This window comes from Capricornis sumatraensis, chromosome 9 (assembly GCF_032405125.1).
Source record: "Capricornis sumatraensis isolate serow.1 chromosome 9, serow.2, whole genome shotgun sequence".
Lineage (NCBI taxonomy): Eukaryota > Metazoa > Chordata > Mammalia > Artiodactyla > Bovidae > Capricornis > Capricornis sumatraensis.
The window spans coordinates 25,437,317-25,450,529 of record NC_091077.1 but is presented as its reverse complement, the minus strand read 5'-3'; the positions used below and the strand labels follow the sequence as shown (position 1 = coordinate 25,450,529).

Genomic DNA, 13,213 nt, shown 5'->3' with positions numbered 1-13,213 from the left:
AAAACGCACAGTGGCTATGCATTAAGGTGTTCTACAATCTTAATTCCCCTTCCTTTTTATACTGAAAGGGATCTGTATGGAAAACATAACTTGCTCTATAGCAACCAAAGTTTACACTGCAGAGCAACAGCCAAAGAAGAGAAGCAGACAATACAGATAAAAGGGGACCAAAGGGGGATAAAAGAAGCAATTTCCTTCTTTTGAATGAATTACGATGAAAGTTACTTTATAAAGTAATGTTTTGGTAACAAAACAAGACAGAAACAAATGTACTGCTCAACTGGAGTTGAAAATAAACTTGTATAAGCCTAAATTTCCACCATGGAAAGAATGCTGACCACACAGGAAGAGAAAAAAAGTACTTACACCTAGTATGGGACAAAGCAAAAGGCAGGGGAGAAAAAGAAGACTATGGGAAGAAGTATGAACTGCCTACCGTGATCTGAGGAAAAGGGAGAAGCAAGCCCTATTTCAAGATGGTCACACTATGAAACAGAACCCTGATCATGACTACTGAAGCTTGATTATTTTTATTCAATGAATATTTAATGAGTACCCACTCTGTGCTTGGGGAAAGAACCCTGATCATGACTGCTAGTTTGAATATTTTTATTCAGTAAATATTTTACTGAGCACCTACTCTGTGCTCAGAAATATGACAAGTGTCTGTTTTTATCAGACAGACTCCTGTACCACCCAACATAGGTACAAACAGTGTGACCTAAGTCAAATCTGAAATAATCATTACTTACTACTACACAAACACATCGGATATAAAAAAGATGCTAAACCAGACTTGTTGTTCAGTCTCAGTCATGTTCAACTTTTCATGACCCCATGAACTGTGGCACACCAGGCTTCCCTGTCCTTCGCTATGTCCTGGAGTTTGCTCAAATTCATGTCCACTGAGTCAGTGATGCCATCCAACCATCTATTCCTGTCGCCCCCGTCTCCTCCTGCTCTCAATCTTTCCCAGAATCTGGGTCAAAATGTTAAAAAAAGAAAGAAAAGTCTGTTGTTTGCACACGAGACAATATAAATCTCTACTCCTGGTGCTCCCTTCTTCCTTTGTCTTCCAGGCTATCGTGCTCTCCCAGTTTCCCTCCTGTCTCACTACCTACTCTTTCTCACTCTTTGCTGGTTTCTCCTTCCTCGTCTCCACCTCAAAATGCTGGGCAACAATCAGGGTTCCAGCTTCAGCCCACTTCTCTTCTCTACTTGCACCAACTTCCTCCTGAAGGCCCACAATGAAAATGTTAGCCGTATCAAAATTAAATCTATATGCTCCCAAACTCGTATGTCTACCTTTGACCTCTCTCCTAAGGGCTGAGCTCATAGATCTTTTCACTTAGAAGTCTAACAGACTTCTTCATCAAATCCAAAACAAAAACTCTTGACACCCCACGCTCTGAGCCCCACCCAACCCCCATCCCACCGACTACCCACTCAGTCTTTTGTGTATCAGAAAATGGCATCACCATCCAGCCCAGAGCTCAACTCAAGTCTTCTAGTCGTCATTATGGTTCTCTGCCTTTCCTTTTAGTCTCATGCGTCACACCCATTCCATCAGTACACACCTCCTTCCATATAGTCCACCTTCAATGAAAGCTCAGTCTAAGCAAAAATCACATCTACAGCATCATATACCAGATGGAGAAGGAAATGGCATCCCACTCCAGTGTTCTTGCCTGGAGAATCCCATGGACGGAGAAGCCTGGTAGGCTGCAGTCCATGGAGTTGCTAAGAGTCGGACACAAATGAGCGACTTCACTTTCACTTTTTACTTTCATGCATTGGAGAAGGAAATGGCAACCCACGCCAGGGTTCTTGCCTGGAGAATCCCAGGGATGGCGGAGCCTGGTGGGCTGCTGCCTATGGGGCTGCACAGAGTCAGACACGCCTGAAGCAACTTAGCAGCAGCAGCAGCAGCATCTACCAGAATCAATAGTCTAGCCTCCTAACTGGCCCTTTTATTTTTTTTCTTGCCCTTTCTACAATCCAGTTTCAATACAGCAGCCAAAGTGGTTGTTTTTAAATGTTAATCAGGCCGTCTCACTCTACTGCTTTAACTGTACCAACAGCATCACATAATATTTAGAGTATTGTCCAAATTTCTTTCCTTGGTTTATAAGGCCTGACTGACACCTCTGTCTCTGAACTCATGTATTTATTGAAAAATCATTTCATAGCCCTTTACTGTGGTATTACAAGAGATTTGAGTAATAAAATATAATTCGGCAAAGGACAATTTATAAGCTTGGCTCTCCAGCTTTAAATCTGGGATATCCTAAAGAGAGAGAGAGAGATCACAGCAAACATTACCATTTTTTCAGAAAGGCATCCATGTTTTATGGAACTAGATAAATGAAAATCAACTAAATATTTAATTGTAATATATGTCAAATTTGATAAAGTCCTAGTGGTACTCAACAACATCAATAAAACAAAAATTTTTTAAGGGCTGGAAAAAATTATCTATTCAGCTGTAAGGTATGTCTTTTCTACATAAAACTATTTTTAAAGGATCACAGACTTTGCTGCTAAGTCACGTCAGTCGTGTCTGACTCTATGCAACCCCATAGACGGCAGCCCGCCAGGCTTACCCGTCCCTAGGATTCTCCAGGCAAGAACACTGGAGTGGGTTGCCATTTCCTTCTCCAATGCATGAAAGTGAAAAGTGAAAGTGAAGTCACTCGGTCATGTCCGACTCTTCGCGACCCCATGGACTGCAGCCTACCAGGCTCCTCCGTCCATGGATTTTCCAGCCAAGAGTACTGGAGTGGGGTGTCATTAATCATTTACGAGACCTTAATTATGACTCGGTATGAAATAGCCACTCAATCAAATTATTTGAATAAATCGAGTTTATTCTAATGTTGCTTACGTTGTCCACAGTAAGTTCCAATATATCCCTTCTGGCACTGGCAATGGTCATCTGCACAGGTCCCACCATTCATGCACCTAACGCTGCACTGCTGAACTGCAAAGAACAAAAAAACATAAAATTATCAATCACCAAAACTACAGTATCTGTGAGAGTTATAAAACTATAATCAATGCCCAATTAATAACAAGTGTACTCTACAGAAGTAAATGTTATGACCCAAGCATACATTTATTTATTTGTAAGTACACAGATGAGCATATCTGTGACAACATGTTATTTAGTATGTATTTAAAATCTATTACACTTTTAATGTTAAAGAAAGAAAATCTAAGGTGACTAGAAGTGTAAGTTCTAGGATGCAGGAGGCACTCAAGTACCCATTCAGAATGCCGTGGCTGAGTGCCGGGCACTGCCATCCATCCAGTGCTTAAACAATTGCTTCTCTTTCTCTCAAGTTAAGTCTTTTAACAAGGTCTGTAGGTTCCACTGTAAAATATATGTCAAATCCTTCTCCTTTCTGTTGCCACTGATATTGTGTGGTTCAGCTGCCCTCATCTCTTACTTGGATTGTTGCAGTCACCTCCTGATGAGTTCCCTAGCTTCTACTCTTGCCCTTTTCAAATTCCTTCTCTGCAAAGCAACTACAGTCATCTTGTAATAATACAAATAGCACTGCTTCCCTGTCTTATTTAACCCTTTCAATGTCGCATTTGGGATATAACGCAAATCCTTCCATGACCGAGGCGGCCATGTATTATCTATCTGGATTTGCCTGCTTCTCTAAGATCTTCTCTTCCCAACCTGCCTCTTTGTCATCGCATGAACCTTTTAGTTTCTCAAGTGGAGGAAAGATGTTTTGATTTGCTACTTCCTCTCCCTGTGAGGATCCCTCCCTGGTTCATTCTAGTCCTTCCAAACTCAGCTTCAATGTCCCGTCGCATCAGCACGATCTTGTCTATCTCTTGTGTCTATGTTCTTCCTTGGTTCCAGGCTGTTCTTCACAGCCAAGTTTCCTTTCAAGAACTAACCACAATCTAGAATGACACTGTGGTGTTGGTTTACTTGTGTTTTGTCTGTCTCTCTACAGGAATGTAAGCTCCGTGACAGTGAATACCAAGCCCATTGGGATAGCAAGGCATTGAGTTCAGTGCTACTTGCTGGGACCATGGCAACTGTGGAAGAAACGGACTGTTTGTTGTCAGCCACGGATCAAGAGTCTCATGCCACAGATTTGGATGCTTACGACTCGTTCAAGTGGAGATGTCCAGTAGGAAATGGGGCACGTGAATATGAAGCCCAGTGGACGCATCTACTTTAGAGATAATCATTATGAGTTAGCAACATATTGGTTACTGCTTGCCCAGTCACTCAGTCGTGTACGACTCTTTGTGACCCTGTGGACAGAGGACCTGCCAGGCTCCTCTGTCCATGAGGATTCTCCAGGCAAGAATACTGGAGTGGGTTGGCATTTCCTTCTGCAGGTATCTTCCTCACCCAAGGGTTGAACCCAAGTCTCTTGCATCTCCTGCACTGGCAGGTGGATTACCACTGCACCACCTGGGAAGGCCCATACTGGTAGTAGCTGAAGACATATATGTAAATGAGTTCACCTAGGGAGGACAGAACTTTGGGGAATACTTAACTGTGAATGTAAGGCTAATAAAGGGGATACAGAAAGGACACTAAGAAAAAATGATCAAGCAAAGGAGTGTTGGGAGCCATTACTTTCATATAAGAGAAGGGAAAAGAGTATTTCAAGAAGACAGTGATTAACGGTGCTAAATGCTTTGCGAAGTTGGAGCACCATGAGAACTAGAGAGGAAAAAGAAGTTTCTGGTGGAAAAGTAGCCAGTATTACTCAAGGCCAAATGATTCAGGGATTCTCCTATTAAATTGTATACCACAAATTGAAGGTCAACCAAGGGTTCTTCAGCTGTCCTACTAGAGGAATTAAAAAACTGAATTGTAAAAACGTTTCTCTAGGACTGGTGTTTTGCTGAGGGTGCATTTGAGAAAACTAAGAGAAGAGCTAACAGCGAAGATATGGGGAATGGTATCTTCTAGAAGGACAGGAAAGTAGTGGAGGAAACAGTATTCAGGGTGGTCAAGAAAGTCTTGAGGAATTCTACATAATGGGTTGTGAAAGGTTTAGACAATTACATGATATTTTGAAAGAAAATGAAGCTAGAGCATTAATCAGAAGTTGCATCATGAGACAATGACGTCCGTTGTATGAATCTTGAATCTTATATTCCTCAATCAGACAGATTATCTATTACTTTTACTTAAGAAAAATTTATAGAAAGAATTGTTAAAAATATAACAACTTCACATTGTTTGAGGCAGATAAAGATTTATTAATTACTGAGCAATTACATAAATAATAACTGCTTCTACTTGGCTATAAAACATTACCTTAAATACTGTCCTAAAAGATTAATTTTGGACCTTAAAGACCCAACAATTCCTCCTTAGGTCATGTAAAGCACAATTTTAGTCCACTGTTACAGAGATCTCACAGAGCTATTGTCTGTGTAAAGCAAAATAAGTTAATGTATGTCAAACACCTGGTCAGTACACAATGAGTATTTGCTATCATCTCAGTGCTCTTCTCTTTCCCCTTTAGTTAACCCACAAAACAGTATATGAGACACAGGAGTTAAGCAAAGGCAATAAATAAAGCTGAGGATTTGAGTCTACAGACTTGGGCATCAGAATCCCTGGATTCAAATCTATTTTACTTTGGGTGAGTTAACACGTATATGTGCCTCAATCTCCTTCTCTGACAATAGGGTAATAATAGTATCTCATTGTATTCATGTGAGGCTTAATTAAATACAATGATATAGTCAAACACTTAGTACCTATAACAAGTACCGGTAAAAAACACAGTAAATTCCAGCTATTACAAAGAATTACTTCTCACTAAATCCAGGCTCTTTTACTCAGTAGACGCATATCTTCTGGACCAGTACGAAATCATTTTTCTTCATCACCACCCCAGTAGCCCCTAGTTGTTGGTGGGAACAGCTAAGCCACCAAAGATTTTTACTCCAAAGATTAGTACTGACCTAGTTAGCACAGAAAATAATCATGGGTCCACAGCCTCATTGAAAAGGACATTTACCATTTATTCAAAAGATAATTTACAGATAATGCAGTAAATAGAGTCACATATGAAAAACGTACTTGATTTTGATCCACAGGTTGGTGATATTTGGCCGCTGGAACAAGTACACATGTTAGGACGTGAACAAAATCCATCTCCGCAACTATTTCTACAAATTGCTGTGGAAAGCACAACAGGGAAGTGTGTGAACAATAAGGTAATAAACCACTGACTACAAACCAAGGAAGCGATAGTCAAAAACAATAAAGCTGAAAAACTAAGATATAAAAATGCATACTATATATAATGCCTAATTGCAGATATGCAACAAAAGTACCTATTGTAGACAAGTGAATGAGTCTCTTAAGTATCCTTATGATAAAGTGCACAGAAATGAAACTATTTTAATTTCCATAATCTTAATTGTTCAACTCTTTATCAGTATGGGTCATCTTTTCCATTCAAGGCAGAGGCTTATATTCAGAATTCACCGTGAGAAGACAGTCTTGATCCTAGGAAGTGAGGAGAGTTGAGGAAACCCAGAGGTCCTGTGTACCCTCAGAAAGCACAGCCCACTATGTAAAGGACCTTCACAGGAGACAGAAAAAGTGAAATTGGCTGAGCTGGAGACTCTGCACTCTAACGACCTGGCCAAGCCCCAGGGGTTCCATACACATTCCTTCCCGGCTGGTATCTGACCTGCCCCATCATCAATCTTTGTTCCCCTTAATAATTCTCTTTCTCCTTCCTCCAGCCCTTTTTCTCCTGTATTACCTCCACAACCTAGCCTATTCCTGCTGCTCAGAAAAGCTGCTGAGACATTTTGATGAAGGGAGAGTCAAAGCCTCCTGCAGCTGTGACCTCGAAGGTATGAGGGTCATCAGAGTAAAGAATGTTAGGCTCACTGACACAGCACATACCACAGATCCTCAAAATCAGTAGCTTTCAAATGGGAAGTCTCTCCCATACAAAGTCAGTTTCATTTAGGAGCTGATTTATCACTATGCCCACAACTGAATTCTCTCTCTGCAAAGCATTAGGCAAGTGTTTTAATGCTCCATTAATGCTCCATGAGTGGATGGATGAAGACAGGAAGAGGAGAGTATGGGAATGTCCTGAAACTAGCTGTACATATGTATGTAAATGTGTGTACCTAGCTTCTGCTAGTGAGGAGTCTCACAGTTTTCCAAGAGATATGAGACCCCCTCAGTACATAAAGGGTGCGTTTTATAGAAGTAAACTAACTCAATAATTGTTTGCTTCTCCAAATTGCCTTTGACACCCACATAATACAGCCTGCATCTCCATTAGCACAATGAGGATGTCACAGATCACAGTGTAAAAGTAAAAAACGATTTTAGGCATGAACATGGCTCCTGCCATGGAGTTGACTATTCTTAAAATGTACTGGACTTTTTGACCACCAATAACTTTCCAATGGCAAAAGCTTATTAAAATACTGTTTTATCTCAAAGCCCCCTCATTCTCAGCAAGGAGAGATTTAGCTTTGTTGTTGTTCAGTTGCTAAGTCGTGTCCGACTCTTTGCGATGCCATGTACTACAGCATGCCAGTCTTCCCTATCCTTCACCATCTCTCAGAGTTTGCTCAAAAGACATTTAGTTTAGGCTTAGGTTATATACCAAGTGCCCCTTCCTGGGTCCTAAACCCAAAGAAGGTTTGATGGACTGGAGACTGGTCATCTTCAGACAGATCCCCATCATGGCCGCAGGTCTACCCTCTACATCTGTGAACCCGTGAAAAGCTGAATGCTTAGGCTCTTTTTCTTCACACTCATATCAAACTATAGTATATCTCATCTAAGTATTTGTCCCTACCACAATTGGGGGGAAAAAAATGAGCCCCAGAAATACCAGAGAGGGATGTAGAGAGGACCTGGGTGTTGGGATTTCAGTGATACTGGAAAGAAGACTCAAGTCGAAAGTGGATAGTAAATGAATGGTACTATGCAACAGGTCTAAGGTTGAGCTCCTGCTCTGCCACTGACCCACTGCAAACCTGGAGAAAACCCACAGCTTCTCTGGGTTTAGTGTGCTCATTGGTAAAATAAAACAACGGGGTTATATTGGAATGTTCTGGTGTCTCTTCAGGTCTCAAATGGCATGGTTCTGGGCCAACCCCTTCCCACTGTTTTTCCACTGATCAACATGCTCTTCCTAGCATAATTTCACAACAACAACAACGAAAAATGAATAAGCAAACTTTTCCATTGCTTCATGTCCTAACAAGAGTTTTTTTTTTAAAAAAAAAAAAAAGGAAACTAAGTCAATTTCATCATTTTGGAATCAAGTATTTGGAAGTTTGGAAGTACTTCAGTGATTTCCACAGGCCATAATTAAGAACAATAACAACAAAACACTGACTCAATTCAAAATGCATTAGGTTTCCAGTAGTTTGAGAAATATACTTTTATCTTAATATCTTCTCATGAAGCCTGGTCAAGACCAACCAGAATAAAATTCTAGGAGTTGATCATTTTAGTATTTTTCTATAAAGAAAAAATGTTGATGTACAAATATATGAGGAAATTAATCTTTGGTCCTCCTTTTCTATTTGTGTTTTACTTATTCTCTTTTTGTAAGTCCCGTCAGAGCTTTTTTACTGCTAAATGGTGGAAAGTCAATAAATATAATAAATAAAGTCATGGAATGAAAATTCTTTTTTTTAACTGAAGTCTAACTGATTACCAATATTATACTAGTTTCAGGCGTATAGCACAGTGGTTCAGTATTTTTGCAGATTATACTCCATTATCCATTATGTCATTACAAGATAATGACTAAGATTCCCTTTGCTGTGTAATATATCCTTGTTTTTTATTTCACACATAATAGTTTGTATGTGCTAATCCCATACACTTAATTTGCCCCTTCCCCTCATCTCCCCTTTGTAACCACTGTGCTATATGTGCGTGCATGCTCATTGCCCAGCTCTGCAACCCTATGGACTATAGCCCGCCAGGCTCTGCTGTTCATGGGATTTTCCAGGCAAGAATACTGGAGTGGGTTGCCATTTCCTACTCCAGGGGATCTTCCCTATCCAGGGATCAAACCTGCATCTCCTGCACTGCAGGCAGATTTTTTCACCACTGAGTTACCAGGGAAGCTAACCATGTTTTCTGTATCTGTAAGTCTGTTTTTTATTTTGCACATACATTTATTTGCATTATTTTTTCTATTCCACACAGAAGTGATATAATAGAGTATTTGTCTTTTTATGTCTGACATTTCACAAAGCATAATATTCTGTAGGTCCATTCACATTGCTGCAAATGGAAGAATTTCGTGGAATGAAAATTCCTAATTTTGACTGTTTTCAATTCAGTTATTATCTCTATATACTTTAGTTTTCAATATGAAAATAATTGAACTACTGAATTCAATGCAAAATATTATGCTAAAATTTAGATGAGACCCACCCAAGAGATTATAAGTGCATTATATTCTCCCTCTCTTTTGCACACTGTTTTAGTCTTGGGTATTTGAATTACCATTTAAATGTGTTAATAAATATTTTTGTAGATATCTCTTGACATAAGTACTATAAATGTTTCTTGGAGATACAAAGATCATTTCAAAGTTATGTTTTTATAGAGTTATGGTACTTGTACATTCCAATGTACTTCAAAAGCATACAAATACCATAAGTTGTAGAAATGAGGGCTACAATATTCACTGTTACTTTGAGATTTCCAAAGCTGATCTTCTAAACAGTTAGAGGGCACAATGTTACTCAAAGACCAAAAGTATTTAAAGCTGACACTCAGAGGAATATATATATATACACACATACATATTTTTTTCCTACTGCAAATATTCTAGAAGGCTCTGTTCTCTGGAATTCCCATTCCACACTGATCCAATAAAATCTGACTTTACAGATTTTCAACACGTACCATAAACCAATCCTTTCTCCTCGGCTGCTCTCCAACTCAATAATGGCAGCCACATTCATTACATTCAGTGAGTCAGACTTTCCGCAGTGCCTAAGTCACTCCCAGCTAGCATGGCAGGTGTGTGGTGAGTGACGTTAGCTGTTTTCAGGATTCTAGGAGCCACGTAAGTTTAAAGGAGGCACAGTAACGCCCTACTGATCTGAAAAAGTAAAAGCACCCTCCACAAATGCTTCCCATATATGACTTCTGTGCTGGAGGGAAAAGAATCCAATACCCTCCCATTCCTTTTAATAAAAGGAAAGGCTTATAATCAGAAGGTTTATTTAATATATTTATGAATCACTCCAAAGAACACAGTTGTGACTTCCTATTTTTGCCTCATTACTGGATATTGTGAGACTTTTAGGGGAGAAAAAATAAGAAGCTAATATTCACAACACTTAAGATGTCATGCCTTTAAAAAAAACTGCACAGAAATAACATTAAGGGTCTATCTGAACCCACAAAACCAATAACTATAGAGTCAGAGATGCCACTACATCCTTATTATCCCTTGGTTAGTGTGGCTTGCCCTTTTTCTCTGTTCATATGGCATCATTATCTTCTCCCTGGAAAACATCGAGGTCAATCTAAAGTCAAGATTGGCTCTAAATAAACGTGCTGTCTACCATACCTGGCTCTCCTCCCAACAAGACAAATGTGGCTGTGCTACATAAATACACAAGAAAAGGCCAGTCACACTTTAACTCACAATTTCACAGGCATGTGAAATAAAACATCCCATAGTCCACCACAGTGAAGCTGCTAACTAATCACTTCTCCAATTAAAACATGGAGAACTGGTTACACACTTTGGAAACGGAATAAAATAATCAAAACGTCAAAGGTGAGATACGCAAAACTGAAGTTCTAAGGCTCACACTTTGGAAAGCTACTGTACTTTATGAGATCTGGGGTCTGGAAATCCTACATGTAAATGTCTTAAAAGTCAAGCTATGTGGAAGAGTTCTCTCTTTTAAAACTTCTGTTAACCTGGGTCAACGCCAAATCTCTGAGAGGGCTCCTTTCCTATCTATGTTATGTGGCTGCTGAGATGAAACCAGAGATAATAAAGTGGTTTTGTACCAAGGCCTAAGAAAGCCTTATCTTCAGAAGGTCTAAACCTCCTGCAGAGTCAAAAGGCAGATCGTTTACAAAATCACCTTGTGGTCTTATCTGAGAACTTTCAGGAAAAAGTGGTTTGGGGTTATCTGGGGAATTGCTGTGCTCTCTCCGTTGAGTTTGTATTAATAGACATAGAAAGATAAAACTTTCAAGTTATCTCTGAAACCTTTATCATTATTGCCCTTCAACATCTAGAAGTGAAGTCTAAACTGATGCAAACCGGCTGCTTCTTCCCCACCATTCAAATGGGGTCACCCCTAATCATTACTAGTGGCCACCGGATTAGAAACGCAACTGTGTGTCCAAACCACAGAATGCAAAAGGCCCGCCCTGGGATAGGGCCGAGCGGGCAGCCCCGAGTTGCGATCCCAGCCTAGCACTCACGGACAATGCACTGGTTTCCTCCAGGGAGCGTCTTCCATCCGGGGCAGCAGTAGGAGTGAAACCTGGATCCGCACACGTTGGGCCTGAGAGAGACAAGTGAAGTCACACACACTTAGAGAAGCATGTGGTAATACATTAGAGGTTTTCCTAAGCTTTCAGGACGACCAAGACTACACGTCAAACTCCTGGGGCTTGGGGCTCAGACGTGGAAGTAAATGGGCTAGACACTGAAATAGGGAAGGATCAGAAACGTCTAAACACTGCCTTTCATCTACCCTCTGTTGCTGCTCTTTAAAAAGAGCGAAAAGAAACAGGGAAACATATAATTTGCTACCATTCTAGCCTCCGGATGTAGAGAACAAAGGGAACACTCCATTTCAAAAATCCTTGCCCCCGTCCCCAAATCCATCCCTCCTTGATCCGACTGTTACTTTGGCCCCGACGTGTCAAGGATGGCGTGTCAGAAGGTGGAGCGCTGGGCCTGATGATTAGATGGAGCTGTAAGTAAGCCCCGCACACGTCCTCAAACAAAAGGCTCGGAGCTGCGCCCCCGACGGTGGGGAGCAGGCAGGCTCTACCGGCCCCCGCGCGGCGCGGGGCGGACTTAGGCGCGCCTTCCGCCAGACATTCGGGACTTGTTCCCGCACAGCTGGCTCCGCAGGCGCTCAGCGATCCTCACCCAGAGGCCTCCAACTCACCCGCAGACAAACCCCCGAGGGAGGGCTTTTTTTTTTTTTTTTTGCCGGCAGGAGGAAGAGGAGGAGGCGCTTCTTGGGCTCTTCGGGGTCTACTGGTGGAAGGGGGCCCCGGCTCTGGCCACAGAACTAGGTTCTGGGAGGGAGTGGGATGGAAAGCTGCCAAGCCGAGGTTCCCCTCCACCCGCCCCCGCTTCGCCTGTCCACCTACCCTCGGAGCACGTCCTGTTGTCCTCGCCTGCGGACACGGCTAGCCGCCGCGACGCCCTCCTCCCGGTACTCGGGCACCGCGAACCCGCCTTCAGAGCCCGCCGCTGCGGGCCGGACCTGTTGCGGTGGCGGCTGGGGCCGGGGCGCCTTGGGCGGCGGGGGCTGGGGCTGGCCGGCCGTGCACTGCGCCCAAAGCGCCACGCAGCCCAGCCACACGAAGTAGGGCTGGGGACACAGCCGCCGCCGTCTCCCCATCGCGCGCGCTACGGGCGCGCGGACCTTGGTCCGCTGAGAGGGAGCGCTCAAAGACAAAATCTGCGCGGCCCGAAAAAAGTCAGGTCTAACAAGCCCTTCGTCGGCCCCGGAGACTCGCGTTGTGTTCGGGCTCCCTGCTCTAGCGGGAGCCCGGGACCCAGCGCCGGCCCCCTGGCTGCCAGCGGGGTGCGAGTTCTAGCGCAGCGGGCGGCGAGGCGCGGCGGCAGAGCGGCCGGCAGCCCCGCGCGGTCCACGTTGCATCCCCCGGGCCGCTGCCCCGAGCGACTCCAGGACCGCCAGCGGGTGGGGGCGGGAAATTACAAAAGTAACCCGAGCAGCCGCGGCGTAAAGTTACAAAGAAAGAGGACCTCAAAAGGAAAAAAAAAAAAAAAAGGCCTGAACGCAGCGACTCTGCGGATTCCCGTGCGCTCCGGGCACAGATCTTGGAAGCTGCAAAAGTCACCAGAAAGAAGCCGGAAAGCAAACAAAAGTCGCCCCCCCCGCCCAAACAAGAGGAAGGTCCTCTCGGGGCTCTCCCGGAGTCCCCCGGGACAGCGACGCGCCGGCGGCGGCTAAAGAGCCGGGCGGAGGTGCG

General features: G+C 42.9%; 1 protein-coding gene across 1 annotated transcript in view; it reads right to left on the bottom strand.

The window, feature by feature from the left end:
* Window positions 1-12,618, bottom strand: part of FBN2 (fibrillin 2) — a 224,214-nt gene extending 211,596 nt beyond the window's left edge. Inside the window, exons 1-4 of the mRNA XM_068981357.1 lie at window positions 12,365-12,618; window positions 11,459-11,541; window positions 6,077-6,175; window positions 2,885-2,980 (exon numbers count right to left, since the gene is read on the bottom strand). Coding sequence (XP_068837458.1) covers window positions 2,885-2,980; window positions 6,077-6,175; window positions 11,459-11,541; window positions 12,365-12,618 — 532 coding nt within the window. The remainder of the gene's footprint in view (window positions 1-2,884; window positions 2,981-6,076; window positions 6,176-11,458; window positions 11,542-12,364) is intronic.
* Window positions 12,619-13,213: the final 595 nt, after the last annotated feature.